Below are 24,664 nucleotides of genomic sequence, written 5' to 3' on the forward strand. Positions count from 1 at the left end.
TGAGGTGATGATTTCACAGCAGAGAAAGCAAAATATTGTGTTCATGTAGAAAATAAATAAATAAATTTGCATTCATATAGCAACGTAACATATTCTCGAGACATTCTGAAACACTTTACATTGAAAGTACCTATTTTCTGAAGTGCAGTCATGGTTATATTTGTAGACAAAATGCACAACAGGGTCCTTCCTGCACAGTAGAAATAAATGAACAAGTAGAATTTCTGTCTTTTGATGATAGGTGGTCAAAAGAGAATGTTATTCTTGGGTCTTTAAATAATGCCGCTTGATTCTTTAAATCAGCATGAGCAGGTAGAATGCATCAGCTCTTCCAAAATGGTTGCACTTCCAATAATGCAGCAGTCCCTCAGTTACTGCACTGATGTTTGTTGGAAGTGGACTATATGCTCAAAAATATTATGTTCAATCTTGATCCTATTGGAAATCAACAGAACAACTGGTAAATATGCTAACTAGTGTAACACTCGGGTCGATGGTGAGTAGCTGAGGGTTCACCCCCATTCTATGCCAGATTAATTTATCTCAGGCAAGGCTGTGGCAAGGATGAAACAACTGACCTCTGTGTCACAGGCTACAGAAGGATAAAAAGAAAAGACAGTGGGCGGGATTCTCCGGCCTCCCAGCCACGTGTTCTTTGGCGGCGGGAGGCGGCGCGGCATTCGCTGGCAGTGGGATTCTTTGCTCCCGCTGCTATCAATGGGAATACCCATTGAGCCACCCCACGCCGCTGAGAAACCCCCGGGAGGGGGTGCGCTGCTGGCGGTAAACAGTGGGCGCAATTCTCCGTCGGAGGCCGTTCCCAGCCCCCGATTCTCCCGCCCCCAGGGGGCTAGGAGCGGCGCCGCGTCATTTACGCGTGCCGGGCCTTGGCGCCGCGTAAATGCGGCGCCGCGTAAATGACGCGCCCGGCGCCGCATAAATGACGTCACCCATGCATGCGCAGGTTGACCGGCGCCAACCCGCGCATGCGCTGTTGCCGTCCGCCCTGCAGCCACCCCGCAAGAAGATGTCGGATGGATCTTGCGGGGCAGCGAAGGAAAGGAGGTCCTCCTTCAGAGAGGCCGGCCCGCCGATCGGTGGGCACCGATCGCGGGCCAGACCCCTTTTGGGCCCCCCCCCCCTCCCCGGTGCAGGAACCCCCCTCGCCCCCCCACAGGCCGCCCCCTCAGCGTTCCCACGCTGTTCCCGCCGGCAGTGCCCAGGTGTGGATGGTGCCGGCGGGAACCTACCGTGTTGGGCAGGCGACTCGGCCCATCCAGGCCGGAGAATCGCCGCTCGCCCATTATGAAAAAATGAAATGAAATGAAAATCGCTTATTGTCACAAGTAGGCTTCAATGAAGTTACTGTGAAAAGCCCCTAGTCGCCACATTCCAGCGCCTGTTCGGGGAGGCAGTTACGGGAATTGAACCGTGCTGCTGGCCTGCCTTGGTCTGCTTTCAAAGCCAGCGATTTAGCCCTGTGCTAAACAGCCCCTACCATTACCAACGGCAAGCGGCGATTCTCCCAGCGGCCAGCTGTGATTTGCGCCGTGCCGGTTTGGGGGTACGTGGGAGAATTGCGTGCGGGCATCGGGGCAGTGTGGCGGGACTCGCGCGGCGCCCGGCCGATTCTCCCACTCGGCGTGGGGTGGGGGGGGGGGGGGGGGGGAGAATTCCGCCCAGTATATCCCGCCAGCATGAGCGTCCGGGGAATTCCGGTCAGTAACCCTGCTAGAAAATACAAGTGTGAATAGGCCCAGCCTCAGCAGCTATAACCAACCAACCCCACCACACTATCTATCAACTTGCAGGTGCTTAGTGCCTCAGGTTATCTGCGGTCCTCATTAAAATATTGGACAAAAGAAATTTGATAACCTGCCTCTAGCCAAAGTTGTTTCTCTTCATGGTCTTAAAGAGAGAGGGAGCCGGTGGCTTAGCGGTATTGTCATTGGCGAGTAAACCAGAGGCCGACAGTAATGCTCTGGGGACCCGGGTTCAAATCCCGCCACTGCAGATGGTGAAATTAGAATTCAAGAAAATCTGGAATTAAAAGTCTAATGATGACCATGAAACCATTGTCGATTGTTGTAAAAACCCATCTGGTTCGCTAATGTCCTTTAGGGAAGGAAATCTGCCATCCTTACCTGGTCTGGCCTCCATGTGACTCCAGACCCACAGCAATGTGGTTGACTCTTAAATGCCCCCTCAAGGGCAATTAGGAATGGGCAATAAATGCTGGCACAGCCTGCGATGCCCACATCCCATGAATGTTTAAAAAACAAACTTTAAAGATGAAAATGCTTCAGCCATGCCTTTTGGCTCTGAATCAGACGGTTGTGGTCATAAGCCCCAGTCAAGAGAGCTCAAACTCTAGGCTGACACTGCTTTAGTGCTGCATGATTGCAGGTACATTTAGATGCTAACCTGAGGTTCTACCTACCCTCCCAGGTGGATGTAAAGCATCCCATAGCTTTATTTAAAGAATAACAAGAATGTTCTCTGGGTGTCCTGTCCCAACATTTATCTCTCAGCCACCAACCAAAAGCAGATGGTTCGGTCATTTATTTTGTCACTGTTTGTGGCAGCTTGCTGTGCGCAAATCAGTTGCTACATTTCCTACATCAAAGTTGTACCTAAACCTCATTGGCTTTGAAGCACATTTTGACATTCAGAGGTCATGTTATGAAAATTCAAGTTCTTTCGTTAATCATTTTCAATATTTTTATTTTTTAAATTTGATCTTTAGTTTGAAACAAAGGCATTCAGTTAAATCTTTTCACAAAGAACCAATTTGCAACAAGTTTGAATTTATTGTATATTGGCATCTGGTTAGTGGATTATACCCACACTACTGTCCATTCAAAATCTTTGTATATTATTAAACCCAGAGCAAACCCTTTAAAATCAGTACTGGACAAAGTCTTTATTAGTTTAACCAGACTCCTACCAACTCAATCTAACCCAAGGATTGTAAAGAGTTTATTCAAACCAGGAAAGAGACAATTCATTGAAAAATACAGATGAGCACAGAGTTTGTCCAACAAAATTATTCATAGAGAAACTGATACTTAATATACTTCTCAGCTGATCCCATTTCATTTTTGTTCGTCAGAGCCTTGATATAAATTAGACAATATCCCACAACTACATTACAAGAATCCTTTCTCAAATCTAAGCAACGGATCTTTACACAGAGTGGTGGGTGCCAGCGGAGGTGGTGGAGTCAGAGTCATTCGGGACATTTAAGAGACTCTTGGACAGGCACATGGACAGCAGTAAATTGAAGGGATGTAGATTAGGTTGATGTTAGATTAGGATAAGTGGTCGTCACAACATCGTGGGCTGAAGGGCCTGTACTGTGCTGTACTGTTCTATGTTCTAAACCCATAGCTTAATGGAATTTTGGAAAGACCTTTAAAAACAGATCAGCACGGATAGCGTAAATATTGAGAAGCAGTTTTGCCATTTGTCAAGGGACTGCAAGCTAATCAAAAGTTGTGCATTTATCAAAAGTGATAAAGGAATCCCAAAATATGCAACTCCAGTTTGTGGGTTCAAGCACCTATTCCTGGACTTGAGCACAAAAATCAAGGTTGACGCTCCATTGCACTTTTGAGGGAGTGCTGCAATGCTGCAATCTCATCTTTTGAATGAGATGTCAGGCCCTTTCTGACTTCTCAGGTCTAGGCTAATGCTCTGGGGGCATGGATTCAAATCCCATCACAGCAGGTGGCGGAATTTAAATTAAATTAACAAAATCGGGAATACAAAGCTAATCTCAGTAATGATGAGACTGGCAACTATCATCGATTGCTGTAAAAACCTATTTGGTTCACTCATCTCCTTTAGCGAAGGAAATCTACCATCCTTACTGGGTCTGGCCTATATGTGACTTCAGACCCACAGCAATGTGGCTGACTCGTAACTCCCCTCTGAAATGGCCAAGTACTCTGATTCATTCAAGGGCAACAAATGGTGGCCTTGTCAGCGAAGCCTACATCTCATGGAAGAATAAATAGTCAAAAAAAGGTGGATGTAAAATATCCCCTGATACTGCTTCAGGTGAATTGCCCCAAGTGTCCTCAGTCAACAATACAAAGACAAATTATCCAGTCATTACCACGTTGCAGCTTGCAGGTTTACTGCATGTAAATGGACTGCTGCATTTCTACATTATAACAGTGACTACATGTCAATAAATACTTCAACAACAAAACAGAAAATGTGGGACAATCTCAGCAAGTCTGACAGCATCTGTGGAGAGAGGAGGGAGCAACATTTTGAGTATGGATGACTCTTTGCCAAAGCAGTAATAAATACTTAATTGGCTGCAAGTGGTTTGGGATAGCTGGTGGTCATGAAAAGTGCTATATAAATGCAAATCTTTCTCTTTTTTTTTCTCTTTGTTAATTACTACCCAAATATACCATTGCACACCATGGGCTGAATTCGTCCACCCCGCCCGCCGCAAGAACACCTTGGCCGGGATTCTCCGGTCACCGGGCGGGCGCGGCCGGAGAATCCCGCCCCATAATTCCCCCAAATATCTATATGCCAGATCTGTAGTGATTTATGGAGTGGAGGCGGGATTAAATGTTAATGGGCAGAACATTGATCTGGAAATCTCATTTATAATTGTAGCTTTTTTTTGTCTCACAAAACATATTACACCCTGGGTTTGCAACCACTGGTGTGTTACTTACAGCAGGTAGCAACGACTGCATGTTTTGATTGGAATCTGCTATTGTTGCCAGGTAAACCAAATTTCTGTGCAGCATTTGTTGGTATCTAAGAAATGGAAGAACAGGTAAAGGTTTTTGTTTTAATTCATGGAGGGATTCATTAAATGAAAATCACTGCAATAATAATAAGAATGATAACGGTAATGGCGATGATAAGCTCATATGTCCTTTCATTGCTTGGTCTGGCCCTGACACACAGAATTGTATATGAAAATAAAATTATTTTCAGATAGTCTCCTAATGCAAGATCAATTGGAGTTACTAATTTATAGTGTAAATAAGCATTAGAAGTGGCTTTTAGACCCCTAGCAGTTTCTAAATGTGGCTGTAGGTGGCAGTTCCACATTGACCACTTTGGTGAATGCATTATTATGTAACCATTGTTTACTCCCTATTTTGTTTCATTCAACGGGTCTACACTTGAGCATATTATTTAATAATATCTAAACTAAAACAAGTTAGTTTCGGGAGATCAGTTTCGGGAGCAGGCCTATTGGCTGACTGTAAATCAGGAAGGATACAAAAGGTGTGGCTGAAGTGCCTTTAGAAACGGACTGCTGGAAGCAAACAGAGTGTATCTGAGTTTGGGTAAGGCTGAGTTCGGGTAAGAGGTGAGTGAGGGCTGTGTTTTTTTGGAGTTTGGTGTTTGGGGTTGAGTTTCCAGAAAAAAAACCCAATTAATTAAGTAAATTAATTAACTAGTTAAGGGAATTTGGTGCTCATCTTAAGGAGGTGCAGAGAAGCAGACCTGTGAGGGAGTCTCGGGAGCAATTACATCACAGCCAGCAGGTAAGTGATTGGCTTGTGACTGGTAAGTGATTTTTCTCTCTTTGACTTTCTCTTAGCTGTGTAGTGTAGTTCAAATTTAACTTCAGGTTTAAGTCATGGCAGGAGAGCTCAGACCCGTGTCATGCTCCTCTTGTGAGATGTGGCAAGTCAGGGACCCTTCTGGTGTCCCTGACTCCTTCATCTGCAAGAAGTGTGTCCAACTGCAGCTCCTGTTAGACCGCTTGACGGCTCTGGAGCTGCAGATGGATTCACTTTGGAGCATCCGCGATGCTGAGGAAGTTGTGGATAGCACATTCAGTGAGTTGGTCACACCGCAGATTAAAATTACTGAGGCAGATAGGGAATGGGTGTCCAACAGACAGAGGAAGAGTAGGAAGGCAGTGCAGGGATCCCCTGCGGTCATCTCCCTCCAAAACAGATTTACCGTTTTGGAAACTGTTGGGGAGATGGCTCACCAGGGGAAGGTGGCAGCAGCCAGGTTCGTGGCACCGTGGCTGGCTCTGCTGCACAGAAGGGCGGGAAAAAGAGTGGCAGATCTATAGTGATAGGGGATTCAATTGTAAGGGGAATAGACAGGCGTTTCTGCGGACGCAAACGAGAATCCAGGTTGGTATGTTGCCTCCCTGGTGCAAGGGTCAAGGATGTCTCGGAGCGGCTGCAGGGCATTCTGGAGGGGGAGGGCGAACAGCCAGCTGTCGTGGTGCATATAGGCACCAACGATATAGGTAAAAAACGGGATGAGGTCCTACAAGCTGAATTTAGGGAGTTAGGAGTTAAACTAAAAAGTAGGACCTCAAAGGTAGTAATCTCAGGATTGCTACCAGTGCCACGTGATAGTCAGAGTAGGAATGACAGGATAGCTAGGATGAATACGTGGCTTGAGAGATGGTGCAAGAGGGAGGATTTCAAATTCCTGGGACATTGGGACCGGTTCTGGGGGAGGTGGGACCTGTACAAATCGGACGGTCCGCATCTGGGTGGGACTGGAACCAATGTTCTCGGGGGGGGGGGGGTTTGCTAGTGCAGTTGGGGAGGGTTTAAACTAATGTGGCAGGGGGATGGGAACCGATGTAGGAAGTCAGTGGGGACGGAAACAAAAGGCAGGAAGGGAGAGTGTGTAAAGCATGACCAGAGAAAGCAGGGCAGAGAGCAAGGAAAGTCTACATTAAACTGCATTTATTTCAATGCAAGGGGCCTGACGGGCAAAGCGGATGAACTCAGGGCATGGATGGGCACATGGGACTGGGATATTATAGCTATGACTGAAACATGGCTAAGGGAGGGGCAGGACTGGCAACTCAATGTTCCGGGGTACAGATGCTATAGAAAGGATAGAACAGGAGGTAAGAGAGGAGGGGGAGTGGCGTTTTTGATTAGGGAGAACATCACGGCAGTACTTAGAGGGGATATATCCGAGGGTTCGCCCACTGAGTCTATATGGGTGGAACTGAAAAATAAGAAGGGAGAGATCACCTTGATAGGACTGTACTACAGGCCCCCAAATAGTCAGCGGGAAATTGAGGAGCAAATATGTAAGGAGATTACAGATAGCTGCAAGAATAATAGGGTGGTAATAGTAGGGGACTTTAACTTTCCCAACACTGACTGGGACAGCCATAGCATTAGGGGCTTGGATGGAGAGAAATTTGTTGAGTGTATTCAGGAGGAATTTCTCATTCAGTATGTGGATGGACCGACTAGAGAGGGGGCAAAACTTGACCTCGTCTTGGGAAATAAGGAAGGGCAAGTGACAGAAGTGTTAGTGAGGGATCACTTTGGGACAAGTGACCATAACTCCATTAGTTTTAAGATAGCTATGGAGAATGATAGGTCTGGCCCAAGAGTTAAAATTCTTAATTGGGGCAAGACCAATTTTGATGGTATCAGACAGGAACTTTCAGAGGTAGATTGGGGGAGACTGTTGGCAGGCAAAGGGACGGCTGGTAAATGGGAGACTTTTAAAAATGTGTTAACCAGGGTTCAGGGTAAGCACATTCCCTTTAGAGTGAAGGGCAAGGCTGGTAGCAGTAGGGAACCCTGGATGACTCGAGATATTGAGACTCTGGTCAAAAAAAAGGAGGCATATGACGTACATAAACAACTGGGATCAAGTGGATCCCTTGACGAGTATAGAGATTGTCGAAATAGAGTTAAGAGGGAAATCAGGAGGGCAAAAAGGGGACATGAAATTGCTTTGGCAAATAATGCAAAGGAGAATCCAAAGAGCTTCTACAGATACATAAAGGGGAAAAGAGTAACTAGGGACAGAGTAGGGCCTCTTAAGGATCAACAAGGACATCTATATGCAGAGCCACAAGAGTTGGGTGAGATCCTGAATGAATATTTCTCATCGGTATTCACGATGGAGAAAGGCATGGATGTTAGGAAACTAAGGGAAATAAATAGCGATGTCTTGAGAAGTGTGCATATTACAGAGGAGGAGGTGCTGGAAGTCTTAAAGCGCATCAAGGTAGATAAATCCCCGGGACCTGATGAAATGTATCCCAGGATGTTGAGGGAGGCTAGGGAGGAAATTGCGGGTCCCCTAACAGAGATATTTGAATCATCGGCAGCCACAGGTGAGGTGCCTGAAGATTGGAGAGTGGCGAATGTTGTGCCCTTGTTTAAGAAGGGCAGCAGGGAAAAGCCTGGGAAAATGAATATTTTTCGTCAGTATTCACTCAGGAAAAAGATAATGTTGTGGCGGAGAATGCTGAGCCCCAGGCTAATAGAATAGATGGCATTGAGGTACGTAGGGAAGAGGTGGAGCAGAGACAACCCCGGCAACTATAGACCGGTGAGCCTCACGTCTGTAGTGGGTAAAGTCTTGGAGGGGATTATAAGAGACAAGATTTATAATCATCTAGATAGGAATAATATGATCAGGGATAGTCAGCATGGCTTTGTGAAGGGTAGGTCATGCCTCACAAACCTTATTGAGTTCTTTGAGAAGGTGACTGAACAGGTAGACGAGGGTAGAGCAGTTGATGTGGTGTATATGGATTTCAGCAAAGCGTTTGATAAGGTTCCCCACGGTAGGCTATTGCAAAAAATACGGAGGCTGGGGATTGAGGGTGATTTAGAGATGTGGATCAGAAATTGGCTAGCTGAAAGAAGACAGAGGGTGGTGGTTGATGGGAAATGTTCAGAATGGAGTACAGTCACAAGTGGAGTACCACAAGGATCTGTTCTGGGGCCGTTGCTGTTTGTCATTTTTATCAATGACCTAGAGGAAGGCGCAGAAGGGTGGGTGAGTAAATTTGCAGACGATACTAAAGTCGGTGGTGTTGTCGATAGTGTGGAAGGATGTAGCAGGTTACAGAGGGATATAGATAAGCTGCAGAGCTGGGCTGAGAGGTGGCAAATGGAGTTTAATGTAGAGAAGTGTGAGGTGATTCACTTTGGAAGGAATAACAGGAATGCGGAATATTTGGCTAATGGTAAAGTTCTTGAAAGTGTGGATGAGCAGAGGGATCTAGGTGTCCATGTACATAGATCCCTGAAAGTTGCCACCCAGGTTGATAGGGTTGTGAAGAAGGCCTATGGAGTGTTGGCCTTTATTGGTAGAGGGATTGAGTTCCGGAGTCGGGAGGTCATGTTGCAGCTGTACAGAACTCTGGTACGGCCGCATTTGGGTATTGCGTACAGTTCTGGTCACCGCATTATAGGAAGGACGTGGAGGCTTTGGAGCGGGTGCAGAGGAGATTTACCAGGATGTTGCCTGGTATGGAGGGAAAATCTTATGAGGAAAGGCTGATGGACTTGAGGTTGTTTTCGTTGGAGAGAAGAAGGTTAAGAGGAGACTTAATAGAGGCATACAAAATGATCAGGGGGTTGGATAGGGTGGACAGTGAGAGCCTTCTCCCGCGGATGGATATGGCTGGCATGAGGGGACATAACTTTAAACTGAGGGGTAATAGATATAGGACAGAGGTCAGAGGTAGGTTCTTTACGCAAAGAGTAGTGAGGCCGTGGAATGCCCTACCTGCTACAGTAGTGAACTCGCCAACATTGAGGGCATTTAAAAGTTTATTGGATAAACATATGGATGATAATGGCATAGTGTAGGTTAGATGGCTTTTGTTTCGGTGCAACATCGTGGGCCGAAGGGCCTGTACTGCGCTGTATTGTTCTATGTTCTATAACTACAGACCGGTGAGCCTAACGTCTGTAGTAGGTAAGTTGCTAGAAGGTATTCTGAGAGACAGGATCTACAAGCATTTAGAGAGGCAAGGACTGATTCGGGGCAGTCAGCATGGTTTTGTGCGTGGAAAATCATGTCTCACAAATTTGATTGAGTTTTTTGAGGGGGTGACCAAGAAGGTAGATGAGGGCAAGGCAGTAGACGTTGTATACATGGACTTTAGCAAAGCCTTTGACAAGGTACCGCATGGTAGGTTGTTGCAGAAGGTTAAAGCTCACGGGATCCAGGGTGAGGTTGCCAATTGGATTCAAAATTGGCTGGACGACAGAAGACAGAGGGTGGTTGTAGAGGGTTGTTATTCAAACTGGAGGCCTGTGACCAGTGGTGTGCCTCAGGAATCGGTGCTGGGTCCACTGTTATTTGTGATTTATATTAATGATTTGGATGAGAATTTAGGAGGCATGGTTAGTAAGTTTGCAGATGACACCAAGATTGGTGGCACAGTGGATCGTGAAGAAGGTTATCTAGGATTGCAACGGGATCTTGATCAATTAGGCCAGTGGGCCGACGAATGGCAGATGGAGTTTAATTTAGATAAATGTGAGGTGATGCATTTTGGCAGATCGAATCAGGCCAGGACCTACTCAGTTAATGGTATGGCGTTGGGGAGAGATATAGAACAAAGAGATCTAGGAGTACAGGTTCATAGCTCCTTGAAGGTGGAGTCGCAGGTGGACAGGGTAGTGAAGAAGGCATTCAGCATGTTTGGTTTCATTGGTCAGAACATTGAACACAGGAGTTGGGATGTCTTGTTGAAGTTGTACAAGACATTGGTATGGCCACGCTTGGAATACTGTGTGCAGTTCTGGTCACCCTATTATAGAAAGGATATTATTAAACTAGAAAGACTGCAGAAAAGATTTACTAGGATGTTACCGGGACTTGATGGTTCGCGTTATAAGGAGAGGCTGGATAGACTGGGACTTTTTTCCCTGGAGCGTAGGAGGCTTAGGGGTGATCTTATAGAGGTCTATAAAATAATGAGGGGCATAGATAAGGTAGATAGTCAACATCTTTTCCCAAAGGTAGGGGAGTCTAAAACTAGAGGGCATAGGTTTAAGGTGAGAGGGGAGAGATTCAGAAGGGCCCAGAGGGGCAATTTCTTCACTCAGAGGGTAGTGAGTGTCTGGAATGTGCTGCCAGAGGTAGTAGTAGAGGCGGGTACAATTGTGTCTTTTAAAAAGCATTTAGATAGTTACATGGGTAAGATGGGTATAGAGGGTTATGGGCCAAGTGCGGGCAACTGGGACTAGCTTAATGGTAAAAACTGGGCGGCATGGACTGGTTGGGCCGAAGGGCCTGTTTCCATGCTGTAAACTTCTATGATTCTTCTATGATTCTATGAAATGAATCAACTGTAGTGAATTGCAGACTGACAAATCAGGGAAATGTTTTGATTTTCAAGTTGACTAAAATAGAGTAAAGAGTTGAAAATATCAAATGCAGCCGAGTGCTAAACTAATCTACAGTCACATGCTGAAGTAATCGCCAATTCCAGTGACAGGATACAAAATTGAAAGCTGTCATCTTAATTTTTCCAACCTTGCTTTCCCCCTCCCTCAACTTACACTAAATTGGCATCTGGGTACAAAACAGAGAGGGTTAAGGAGCTAGCCCTGAACAATGATATAAAGACTCTTCTCCTCCACCACCAGATGGATATGTAATTGTGCTCATAATGTCAAAATGATGAGCGCTACCACTGGAATGTGCACATATTTGTACATTTTTTTTGTATAAATTTAGAGTATCCAATTATTTTTTTTCCAATTAAGGGGCAATTTAGCGTGGCCAATCCACCTATCTTTTGGGTTGTGGGGGTGAGATCCATGCAGACACCGGGAAAATGTCCAAACTCCACACGGACAGTGACCCAGGACCGGGATCGAACGAGGACCTCGGCGCCATGAGGCAGCAGTGCTAACCACTGCGTCACCGTGCTGCCCTTGCACATATTTATACAAATGACATATATTCAGACAACATAAGACATCCAATATTTTATATTCTAAGCAAATTTGAAGCTGAAAAGGCAGCACTTATGAAAAAGTAAAATGATGGTTAATGTTGGTTTCACTTTGCTTCATAAGAGTACGTGGTTTGATAATAGTTCATTAAGAAGCATATTCATGCTTAATGTTAAGATTAGTTCCCCTCTCCCTCTCCTGTCCTAGGGCAATGTCCTTAAATTTTTGACATTAAAGTTGTTACAGTAAATTGAACAAAATGATGCAATTTTCTTCCAGGGATCTCAGTTCTACGTATTGATATAAAATTTACTTGATGTCTTTCCTTTACCTGTAAAGCATTACATTCATCAGATTTCATCGTCCAGATAAGAGCTAAGACTTAGATGATCATCTATGACAGATACGCCAGCTCCACAGGATGTCCTTTTTACAAAGCAGCATGTCCCAGGAGAAATAAGCCCTGCGTTGTGCCAAAATGAGCAGCAGTGATAGCAGCAGATGGTAGAGCAACAGGGCAAATTCTAGTCAATGATTACACAGACTAGCGACCACGTACAAGGTTGCCCAATGACAACTTCCACTCGTCCAGGAAGGGAGCATTTCCATGACCTTATTACCTGGGCAGAGTTTGAGCCATAACAAGGAATGGAGTGACAAGGTGAAATGCAAGGACCAACCAGAAGCCAAAGACTTGACACCATAGTCCGAAACCAAGCTTCAAAGCTAAAAAACAAAGATTGATTGGCAGATGCATGTTTTATCTAAGAATGGCTGAAAGGAGAGGAAAACTGCTTCCAAAATGCAGAGGAAATGAAAAGCTGTGAATGAATCCTCACTTGTGGGAAGTCACATATTTAAATATAAATTCTACAGATCTATTTTTACTAATTATTGCACTATTGCATACAATTTTTGACTAACTTTTATTCTATTTAGTAGTTAAAAACCAACTTGTATAACTGAAGCATAATATATTAAAAATCTGATAGCTTGAGAATTAAAATATTTAAGGACAGATAGAAACTTTTCAAGTTTGATTCAGAGTAATTGACCAACAGTATTTTGTTTGATGTACAAACTCACTTAGCAGCGCAAAAATTCTCCGTTTGGAAGACTGTTCTCCTGCCGGAGCTGAATTGCACCTGAAGTGCACTCCCAAAATGAGGAAGCGTTTCCCAATCCTTGGCTATGCAAGGGCAGCACGGTGGCGCAGTGGTTAGCATTGCTGCCTCACGGCGCCGAGGTCCCAAGTTCGATCCCGGCTCTGGGTCACTGTCCGTGTGGAGTTTGCACATTCTGCCCGTGTTTGCGTGGGTTTCGCCCCCACAACCCAAAGATGTGCAGGGTAGATCGATTGGCCACGCTAAATTGCCCCTTAATTGGAAAAAATGAATTGGGTACTCTAAATTTAGGGAAAAAAATTTATGCATGCCTGCTCTCTCTGAATGCCATTTTGAGTGGGCGGACGAATAGTGAGGCCCCGTGGCTGCTCCCCCCCCCCACCACCACCACCAAAGTTAAGTGCTGTCAATTTCCAGCTGACCACTTCAAAATCACTCAAGCGTAAATGAGATGATTGGAAAGCACTTCATTCTGTTTCAAGTGATCCAGGAGCTATCAATCAAAGCTTGATGTTCATAAACATTGGTTAGAGCACTTCAGAGTTACTCAACCGTGAAAGGAGATGACTGGAGCAAGACTGACAGCTGTGTGTGTGGAAGCTGTCAATCACAGCCTAGTAAAATCAATATCAAAGAGAAATGAATGAATGGCTTGCAGTTCAAAGATCTGAGGGCGTTTAAATATAGCTGACGGTTTTTTTCTTTCCAGGAATTGACGGGTGCTGCTTCCTCTGCCTGAGCCAGCAGGTGTATTTCCCAGGTGAGTGTTATAGCAGTCATTGTTTTCACTGCCTCTGCCTGGACTGCCAGACAGGGGTCTCTTTTCTGGGGGGACTTCCTAACAGGGGCCTCGCTTTTGGGTGTCTGTGCGGATCTCTGTGAGGAGTCTCTTTATTGAGGGGGTCTCTGTGGGGGAAGTTTTGGGGGGGGAACCTCTGCGGGTGGTCTCTATTTAGAGGCTCTCTGGGGTTCTCCATATTTAGGTTCTGTGGGGGTCTCTATTTAGGGGGTCTCTGTGCGGGGTCCCCTTATTTTAGGGGTCTCGAAGGGTCCCCTTATTTTAGGGGGTCTCAGGGGGGTGAGATGGGCAGGTCTTGCATTGTGGGGGGGGGGGTGGCGTGGCACTCAGATGGATTTTAGGGGCAATTCCCTTAAAGGGTTACCCCCTTAGCGCACTGCAGGTCCACCATGTCAGGGCCACGCTTGTCAAGACCTGTAGTGATTCTCACCCACGTGTTTCCTGGCCGGAGGACCGGAGAATCTCACGGACCCGGAGAATATAGTGCTGCAGTGGGGCGCAAACCTCGATCCCGAAGGCAGCGGCGGACTAGAACATCGGAAACGATCAACGTTTTCTTCATAACTGCTGGATTCTCTGCCTCATCGGGAACTCAGCAACCGGCGGCGCGCAGCAGAGAATTTTGCCCATTCTCAAATCATCCTCTCCTTGTCCCCTCCCGTGTGCTAAGCATCTCATGTGACATCACTAATGGACAATCATGATCTGATTAGGCATAGTCTATATGGATTTACGAATGGGAAATCATCTTTGTTGGAGTTCTTTGAAGATGTTACTAACAAAATTGATAAAGGAGTGTTGATGGACGTAGTATACTTAGAGCTTCAGGGGCAAAATTCTCCCCCAACGGCACGATGTCCGCCGACTGGCGCCAAAAACGGCGCCAATCAGACGGGCATCGCGCCGGCCCAAAGGTGTGGAATGCTCCGCATCTTTGGGGGTCGAGCCCCAACATTGAGGGGCTAGGCCGGCGCCGGAGGGATTTCCGCCCCGCCAGCTGGCGGAAATGGCGTTTGTTGCCCCGCCAGCTGGCGCGGAAATGCGGCGCATGCGCGGGAGCGTCAGCGGCCGCCGACAGTTTCCCGCGCATGCGCAGTGGGGAGAGTCACTTCCTCCTCCGCCATGGTGGAGACCGTGGCGGAGGCGGAAGGGAAAGAGTGCCCCCACGGCACAGGCCCGCCCGCGGATCGGTGGGCCCTGATCGCGGGCCAGGCCACCGTGGAGGCACCCCCCGGGGTCAGATCGCCCCCCCCCCCCCCCCCCCAGGACCCCGGAGCCCACCCACGCCGCCTGGTCCCGCCGGTAAATACCAGCTTTGATTTACGCCGGCGGGACAGGCAATTTCTGGGCGGGACTTCGGCCCATCCGGGCCGGAGAATTGAGCGGGGGGTCCCGCCAACCTTGCGCGGCCCGATTCCCGCCCCCGCCCAATCTCCGGTACCAGAGACTTCGGCGGGGGCGGGATTCACGGCGGCCAACGGCCATTCTCCGACCCGGCGGGGGGTCGGAGAATGACGCCCCAGAAGTCCCCCACAGGAGGTTAATTAGCCAAATAAAAGCACATGAGGTAGGAGGCAACATACTCTCATAGGTTGAGGATTGGCAAACAGGCAGAAAATAGAACGTAGGAATAAACGGGTCATTCTCCCATTGGCAGTCTGTGGCTAGTGGGATACCGCAAGGATCAGCACTTGGGCCTCAATGATTTGGTTGTGGGGACCAAATGTCACACTTCGAAGTTTGCGGATGGTACATAGCTAGGCGGGAATGTGTGTTGTGAGGAAGATGTAAAGCGGCTACAGGAGGATTTGTACAGAGTTAGTGAGTGGGCAAGAACATGGCAGATGGAATATAACGTGGAAAAATGTGAAGTAATCCATTTTGGTAGAAGGAACAGATGTGCAGATTATTCCTAAATTGATATTAGAAAGTGTAGATGTACAAAGGGGCCAGGATGTCCTTGTTCATAAGACACTGAAGGCTAAGATACAGGTGCAGCAAGCTACTAGGAAGGCTAATGGAATGTTAGCCTTTATCGCAAGAGAATGTGAATACCGGAGTAGTAAGGTCTTGCTTCAATCATACAGAAGCCTGGTTAGGCCACACCTGGAGTACTAGGTGCAGTTTTGGTCCCCTTACCTATGAAAGGATGTCATTGCCATAGAAGGAGTTCAACGAAGGTTCACCAAACTTGTTCCAGGGTGGCGGGACTGTCTTATACAAAGCAAATGGGTAAGCTGGGCCTATATTTGGAGAATGAGAGGTGATCTCAAAGAAACCTACAAAATACTTAAGGGAATAGACAGGGTAAATGCAAGTAAGATGTTCTCTTGGTTTGGGAATCTAGGACCAGGGGACACAATTTCAAAATCTGAGGGATGCCACTTAGAGATGAGGAAAAATTTCTTTCCCCAGAGGGTTGTGAATCTTTGGAATTCTCTACCACAGAGGGCAGTGGAAGCTCAGTCATTGTGCATGTTTAAAGCAGAGGTTTCCGATTAACAATAACGGAAAGGGTTATGGGGATAGTGGGTGTGAAGGGCATTGAAGTGTCCAATCAGCCATGATCGTATTAAATTGTGGAACAGGCTCAAAGGGCCGAGTGGCCTACTCCTCTTCCTATGTTCCTAATGAAGTACCCCAGAGCAATTTTACATGAAAGCTTTAAAATGACTGGAAGCTGCCATGAACCTAAGAGGTTTTGATACACAGATTTCTCAACTAAGTCTAGCTCTGCTGGCCCCAGAGCAGTTCCTGCTGTTTTTATTTAGACCACTCTCGAGGACAGGAGATCTGCTCCATTGGGAATGTTATCCGGCTTGAGGATCTCCACGGCAGTAAGAAAATATTACATATTACTAAAAACATGACAAAAAATCTACTGAATTGATTATGGTAACCTAATACAACAATGACGATGTACTTTGGTATTTCTCCAGATTTCCCTCCCCCTTTTATCATTTGCGACCTGGTGATGATATGTACAGCATTGCACGTAATTGAATGTGCTTAATGCTTAAGGAATTACTCCCCAACTGATGGTTAATTCGCACTTCTGGTATGCAGTAGTGAATGGATCAAATGGGTGGCTGGGTAAGAAAGAATACCAATTTAAATACTAAATTTAGTTCACATTTAAAGTAGAGGGGAAGGAACAAACAAGGGCGGAAAATAGAACCAAAAAAAAATCAACCTAACTGTATTCACATTGGCAAATATAACAGAAGGCAAGTAAAAAGTGGTGATCTAATTGAGGTGTTTAAGATGATTAAAAGATTTGATAATATCTCTCTGCCCTACTTCTTGTAGTGGAACAGTCGACAACAATGGAACATAACCTTTAAACTAGAGCTAGATCATTCAGGGATGATGTCGGAGAGCATTTCTTCACTCAAAGGGTAGTAGAACTTCCTCCCTCTAAAGCTGTTGAGCTAGGAGTCAACTAATATTCTCAAAACAAAGGTTTATGGATTTTTGTTAGGCAAAGGTTACATAAGGGCAGCATGGTAGCACAGTAGTTAGCACTATTACTTCATAGCTCCAGGGTCCCATGTCGATTCCCGGCTTTGGTCACTGTCTGTGCAGAGTCTGCACGTTCTCCTCGTGTCTACGTGGGTTTCCTCCGGTTTCCTTCACAGTCCAAAGATATTCAGGTTAGGTGGATTTGCCATGATAAATTGCCCATAGTGTCCAAAAAAGGTTAGGTGGGGTTACTGGGTTACGGGGATAGGGTAGAGCTGTGGGCTTAAGTAGGGTGCACTTTCCAAGGACCAGTGCAGATCCGATGGGCCGAATGGCCTCCTTCTGCACTGTAAATTCTATGATTCACGCCCCAACAGCCTTACCCACTATTACAGGCTCGGAGGTAAGAGCTGCCTTCTTGAAAGTAAACCCGTGGAAAGCGACGGGCCCCGATGGAGTCCCTGGGCGAGCACTCACAGCCTGCACTGACCAGCTGGCGAGTGTATTCGCAGATATCTTCAACACCTCACCTCTCCGCTCCGAGGTCCCTACCTGCTTCAAAAAGACCACTATGGTACCAGTACCAAAGAAGAACAAGGTAGCGTTCCTCAACGACTACCAACCGGTGGCCCTGACGTCTGTTATCATGAAACGCTTTGAGCGGCTAGTCATAGAACATAGAACATAGAAAATACAGCACAGAACAGGCCCTTCGGCCCACGATGTTGTGCCGAACCTTTGTCCTAGATTAATCATAGATTATCATTGAATTTACAGTGCAGAAGGAGGCCATTCGGCCCTTTGAGTCTGCACCGGCTCCTGGAAAGAGCACCCTACCCAAACTCAACACCTCCACCCAACACCAAGGGCAATTTTGGACATTAAGGGCAATTTATCATTGGCCAATTCACCTAACCTGCACATCTTTGGACTGTGGGAGGAAACCGGAGCACCCGGAGGAAACCCACGCAGACACGGGGAGGATGTGCAGACTCCGCACAGACAGTGACCCAAGCCGGAATCAAACCTGGAACCCTGGAGCTGTGAAGCAACTGTGCTATCCACAATGCTACCGTGCTGCCCTTAAGAACAAATAAATCTACACTATATCATTTAACCGTAATCCATGTACCTATCCAATAGCTGCTTGAAGGTCCCTAATGTTTCCGACTCAACTACTTCCACAGGCAGTGCATTCCATGCCCCCACTACTCTCTGGGTAAAGAACCTACCTCTGATATCCCTCCTATATCTTCCACCTTTCACCTTAAATTTATGTCCCCTTGTAATGGTTTGTTCCACCCGGGGAAGTCTCTGACTGTCTACTCTATCTATTCCCCTGATCATCTTATAAACCTCTATCAAGTCGCCCCTCATCCTTCTCCGTTCTAATGAGAAAAGGCCTAGCACCCTCAACCTTTCCTCGTAAGACCTACTCTCCATTCCAGGCAACATCCTGGTAAATCTTCTTTGCACCTTTTCCAAAGCTTCCACATCCTTCCTAAAATGAGGCGACCAGAACTGTACACAGTACTCCAAATGTGGCCTTACCAAAGTTTTGTACAGCTGCATCATCACCTCACGGCTCTTAAATTCAATCCCTCTGTTAATGAACGCGAGAACACCATAGGCCTTCTTCACAGCTCTATCCACTTGAGTGGCAACTTTCAAAGATGTATGAACATAGACCCCAAGATCTCTCTGCTCCTCCACATTGCCAAGAACTCTACCGTTAACCCTGTAGTCCGCATTCATATTTGTCCTTCCAAAATGGACAACCTCACACTTTTCAGGGTTAAACTCCATCTGCCACTTCTCAGCCCAGCTCTGCATCCTATCTATGTCTCTTTGCAGCCGACAACAGCCCTCCTCACTATCCACAACTCCACCAATCTTCGTATCGTCTGCAAATTTACATGAGACGGATTAATGCCAGCCTCCCAGATGTCTCGATCCATTGCAGTTTGCCTACCGCGGCAACCGATCCACAGCAAATACTATCTCTCTGGCCCTACAATCAACTCTCGAACATCTTGACAACAAGGACACCTACGTCAGACTGCAGTTCATAGACTACAGCTCCGGAGGACTATATCCAAAGTGGTGAACACCCGGGTCAAGCCGAGCTGGGGGATAGCATTATTTGGGGTATTGTACGAGCCGGGAGTGCAGGAGCCGAAAGAGGCCGGTGTTCTGGCCTTCGCATCCCTGGTAGCCTGGCAAAGGATCCTACTAATGTGGAGGGATGCGAAGCCCCCAAGCGTTTGGTTTTTCTGTTTTGGTTAGGTTACAGTGGAGCATTTTTCCTTACTGGCGTGTTTATTTGTTAAATGGGGGTTATTGTATTTTGTTGGAAATCTCATGTATAATTTTTGTTTGTTTTGTGCTTTATTCATTTTTCTGGTTTCAGTGTTTTGTTGAAAATCGTTGAAAATTTGAATAAATATATATATTTAAAAATAGACTACAGCTCCGCCTTCAACACCATTATCCCAACAAGACTAATAACCAAACTCTGCAACCTTGGACTTGAACCCTCCCTGTGCAGCTGGATGCTTGACTTCCTCACCAACAGACCGCAATCTGTCAGGATAAGTAACAACACCTCCTCCACAATAGTCCTCAACACGAGGGCCCCACAAGGATGTATGCTCAGTCCTCTACTGTACTCCCTATACACACACGGCTAAGTGGCAAAATTTAACTACAATTCGATCTTAAGTTTGCCGATGATACGACTGTGGTGGGTCGTATCTCAAACAACGACGAGTCAGACGACAGAAGGGAGATAGATCACTTGGTTGCATGGTGTACCGAAAACAACCTCTCTCTAAATGTTGGAAAGACCAAGGAACTGATCATAGATTTCAGGACAGGAAGCTAGCATGACCCCCCCCCGTCTACATCAATGGCTCCGAAGTAGAGATAGTCGATAGTTTTAAGTTCCTGGGGGTCACCATCACCAACAGTCTGTCCTGGTCCACTCACGTTGATGCAACAGTCAAGAAAGCACAACAATGTCTCTACTTCCTACGGAAGCTAAAGAAATTAGGCATGTCTGCATCGACTCTCACAAACTTCTACAGATGTGCCATAGAGAGCATCCTATCCGGGTGCATTACGGCTTGGCATGGCAGCTGCTCGGCCCAAGGTCGCAAGAAACTGCAGAGTGTGTTGAACTCAGCCTAACGCATCACACAAGCTTGCCATCCTCTCATTGATTCTGTGTACACCTCCCGCTGCCTCACAAAGGCAGTCAGCACTGTCAGAGACCCCTCACTCCCAGGCTTTGCCCTCTTTCAGACCCTTCCATCAAGCAGAAGATACAGAAGTCTGAAGACCCGCACATCCAGACACAAGAACAGCTTCTTCCCCACAGCTACCAGATTCCTCAATGACTCTCCATTGGACTAATTTGTTCCCTGTAAGACCCCCACGACGCCCTATGCTGTTCTTGTTTGTTCCTTGTTTCACACTGTAACCAATCACTATTTGTTGATGTACCATTGTCAATGTTCTCTGTCAATTATTCTTTTGTCTACTATGTACGTCCTGTAAACGTTCCCTTGGTCACAGAAAAATACTTTTCACTGTACTTCGGTACATGTGACAATAAATATCAATCAATCAATCGATTCTATGATTTTATAATGAAGGTGGGTAAATAGATTTTAGACACAAATCATCCACGGTCCAATTAAATGACAGATCAGGTTCAAGGAGTTGAATGGACTATTCCTGTCCCTAAACATACTTTGGGGGTTAGTTGACCTTTACATGCTAGGCAATGATACTCACCACCACAAGGCAGATAAATCTCCAAGGTCAGATGAAATGTATCCCAGGCTGTTGGTGAGGCAAGGGAGGAAAGAGCAGGGGTGCTGACAATAACTTCCAATCCCTCTCTGACTACTTGAGAGGTGCCGGAGGACTGGAGAATAGACAACGTTGTCCCATAGACACATACATACATCGAAAATAGAAGTAGGAGGAACCATTCTGCCCTTCAAGCCTGTTCTGCCATTCATTATGATCATAGCTGATCATCAAGTTCAATACCCTGATCCTGCCTGCCCCCATATCCCTTGATCCCTTTAGTCCCAAGAGCTATCTTTAATTTCTCCTTGAAATTACTTAACATTTTGGCCTCAACTACTTTCTGTGGTAGCGAATTCCACAGATTCATCACTCTCTGGGTGAAGAAATTTCTCCTCACCTCAGTCCTAAAAGGTTTACCCCCTTATCCTCAAACTATGACCCCTAGTTCTGGGCTCTTCTACCATCGGGAACATTCTTTCTAAATCTATCCTATCTAATCCTGTTAGAATTTTATAAGTACAGTTATTCAAGAAGGGGGGAAGGGATTAACGAGGAAACTACAGGCCAGTTGTCTAACCTCAATGGTGGGGAAATTGTGGGAAGCAATTTTGAAAGACAGAATTAATCTGCATTTGAAGAGACAGGAATTAATTTTTTTTAAAACTTTTATTGTCACAAGTAGGCTTACATTAACACTGCAATGAAGGTACTATGAAAAGCTGTAATCAAGAACAGTCAGCATGGTTTTGTTAAGGGGAGGTTATGTCTGACCAACTTGATTGTATTTTTCAAAGAGGTGACCAGATGTGTAGATGAGGGCAATGCATTTGACGTAGTCTACTTGGACTTCAGCAAGGCTTTTGATAAGGTGTCGCAAGGGAGACTGATAGAGAAGGTAAAATCCCATAGGATCTCAGGAAATTTGGCAAATTGGATCCAGAATTGGCTGAGTGGCAGGAGGCAGGTTGATGGTCGAGGGGTGTTTTTCTAACTTGAATCCAGTGACAAGTGGGGTCCTGCAGGAATCAGTGTTGGGGCCCTTGCTGTTTGTGGTTTATATAACCGATTTAGACTTGAATGTAGGAGGGTTGATCAGTAAGTTTGCAGATGATACGGAAATTGGTGGGGTGGTGAATAGTGAGGAGAAGAGCCTTAGATTACAGGAAGATATAGATGGGCCGGTCAGACATGCTGATCAGTTGCAGATGGAATTCAATCCAGATAAGTGTCAGGTGATGCACTTGGGCAAGACAAACCAGGCAAGGGAATACATGATAAACGACAGGACCCTGGGAAGCACCGGGAATCAGAGGGACATTGGTGTGCATGTACACAGGTTCCTTAAGGTAGCAGGGCAGAGGGATAAAGTGGTTAAAAAGGTATATGGTATGCTTGCCATTATTAGCTGAGCATAGATTTTAAGAGCAGGGAGGTTATGCTGGAACTGTATAAAACATTGGTCAGGCCACTGATAGAGTATTGTGTGCAGTTCTGGAATCCACATTATAGGAGGGATGTGATAGCACTGGAAAGGGTGCAGAGGAGATTTACCAGCATGTTACCTTGGCTGGAGAGTCTTAGTTCTGAAGAGAGACTGGACAGACTGGGGTTGCTTTCCTTGGAGCAGAGAAGACTGAGGGGGGACATGATTGAGTTGTGTAAAATTATGAGGGGCATAGATAGAGTAGACAGGAGGAGACTGTTCCTCTTGCTGGAGCGATCAATGACCAGGGAGCATAGATTTAAGATAATGGAAGGAGGTTTAAAGGAGATGTGCGGAAAATAATTTTCACCCAAAGGGTGGTGGGAGTTTGGAACTCGCTGCCTGGAAGGATGGTGGAGGCACAGACCCTCATAACATTTAAGAAGTATTTAGATGTGAATTTGTGATGCTATGGCGTCCAAGGCTATGGGCCAAGTGCTGGAAAATGGGATTAGAATAGTGAGGTGGTTATTTTTGCGCAGACAAAATGGGCCTCAGGGCCTATTCTGTGCTGTATGACTCTATGACACATATTACTAAAACAAAAACCTAATTTATGTCTATTGAATTGTAAACACCTAAAAATGCCAGATATGATATTCAGGGAATAAAATATATTTTATTTAATCATTCTTAGGAGTCTGTCACCTGATCCAATATACCTTCAGGTTCTAGATCATTAAACTGACAATTCCATTTGCTACACGTCACAAAGTGTTATTGACGTCAGTAAGAAAGCTCCTTCAATGACAAGAAAAACTAGTGGAATGAAAAATCATTACCTGATGTAACCATATCAATAAAGTGAATTTAAGGCAAAACCAGTTATTTCATCTGAATCCAGAGATTGCAATACATTTTGTAATTTGTTCAACCGTTTATTGTCCACCGCACCGGTACAAAAGTTGTCATATACTAAATTTGCAACATTCAAATGGATGAGATTTGCCTTGTTGCATTAGTCAGAGAATGATGCACTATCATTTCACCCAATGCACAATGTACACTTCCAAATGTCAATTAATATTCTGCTAACTAAATACAATGCAAGAATATAAAATCATCAACAACATCCACTATTTGAATTAATGTATTTGAGTCAACTGTAATATATTAGTGTAACAGCTTAATTGTCTTTTTTAACTTTTTCTAAATGGAAAGAGTGATAATCTTCTTGAAGCATACAAGATTCTGAGGGGACTTGACAGAGAGATGCTAACAGAATGTTTCCCCTCATGGGGGAATCTAGAACTCAGGGGCACAGTTCTGGAATTAGGGCATCCCATTTACGATGGAGATGAGGAGGAATTAATTCTCTCAGAGGGTTGTTAGTCTTTGGAATTCTCCATCCCAGAGAGCAGTGGAGACTGAGGACGGGAATCTCATTCCACCGTATCAGTTTTCTGGTGCAGCACGCCCCCGTCAGCAGCGGGATCCTCTGTCCCGGCAGCCGGCCAATGGGCTTTCCCATTGTGGCCACTCCCATGCCGTCGGGAAATCTGCGGCCGTGATTGCGCTGCAGGCGACGCAGAGAATCCCGCTGACGGAGAAGCCCGCCCCGAGTCATTGAATATATTAAAGGCTGAGTTAGGCAGATGTGTGATCTGCAAGGAAGTTAAGGATTATTGGGGGCAGGCAGGAAACTGGAGTTGGGGCCCTCGTCAGATCAGTTGTGATCTGATTGAGTGGCGGAGCTGATAATTTGAGGGGCCGAATGGTTCACTTCTGCTCCTATTTCTATAGTTCCTATATTCCTATCAGTTTGGGCATACTGTGGTTCCCTGTTGCCCATTGGGAGTTGCAAATTGCTTCACAGTGTATTTTATTTTCACAGAACATTCCACTACGCTTACAATTTTTATGTCTTCACAAATTCAAAAGTTAAAATTAATACCGATTCTGGAGCATAGTTTTTTTCACAACCAAGACTGCATTTAGGCAGTGCACCAGTAATCAAATATCAGTACTAGTGGAAATCCAGCACAATGATCACGTAATATTCTGCCATTATTCAAAAGATGCAGGATGACACATACTTGGCAGGGAAGCACAATGATGCAAGTCGCTCATGCAATTCAGACACCATACAAAGCAAAATGGGAGTAGTTTATATAATCAGCAGTACCCTAAGACTCTGCTATAGACCAGTAATACACTTTCAGGGTTCTCTATATAAATTATCTTAGGCTTTTCTTTCCTGATGATGCGCTTTCCCATTTAAACTTGTACATTCCACTTCCACAGCAGTCTTGCACCCAAAAGTGTCATGTAGCTC

At 45.7% G+C, this 24,664-nt stretch overlaps 1 protein-coding gene across 7 annotated transcripts in view; it reads right to left on the reverse strand.

Moving 5' to 3' along the window:
* Positions 1-24,664, reverse strand: part of LOC140428530 (calcium-responsive transactivator-like) — a 152,742-nt gene that overhangs the window by 116,207 nt on the left and 11,871 nt on the right. For all 7 annotated transcript variants that reach the window (XM_072515102.1, XM_072515096.1, XM_072515098.1 and 4 more), the window contains exon 3: positions 4,704-4,788. In XM_072515102.1, coding sequence (XP_072371203.1) covers positions 4,704-4,788 — 85 coding nt within the window. The remainder of the gene's footprint in view (positions 1-4,703; positions 4,789-24,664) is intronic.

The sequence above is a fragment of the Scyliorhinus torazame genome, chromosome 8 (assembly GCF_047496885.1).
Source record: "Scyliorhinus torazame isolate Kashiwa2021f chromosome 8, sScyTor2.1, whole genome shotgun sequence".
NCBI lineage: Eukaryota > Metazoa > Chordata > Chondrichthyes > Carcharhiniformes > Scyliorhinidae > Scyliorhinus > Scyliorhinus torazame.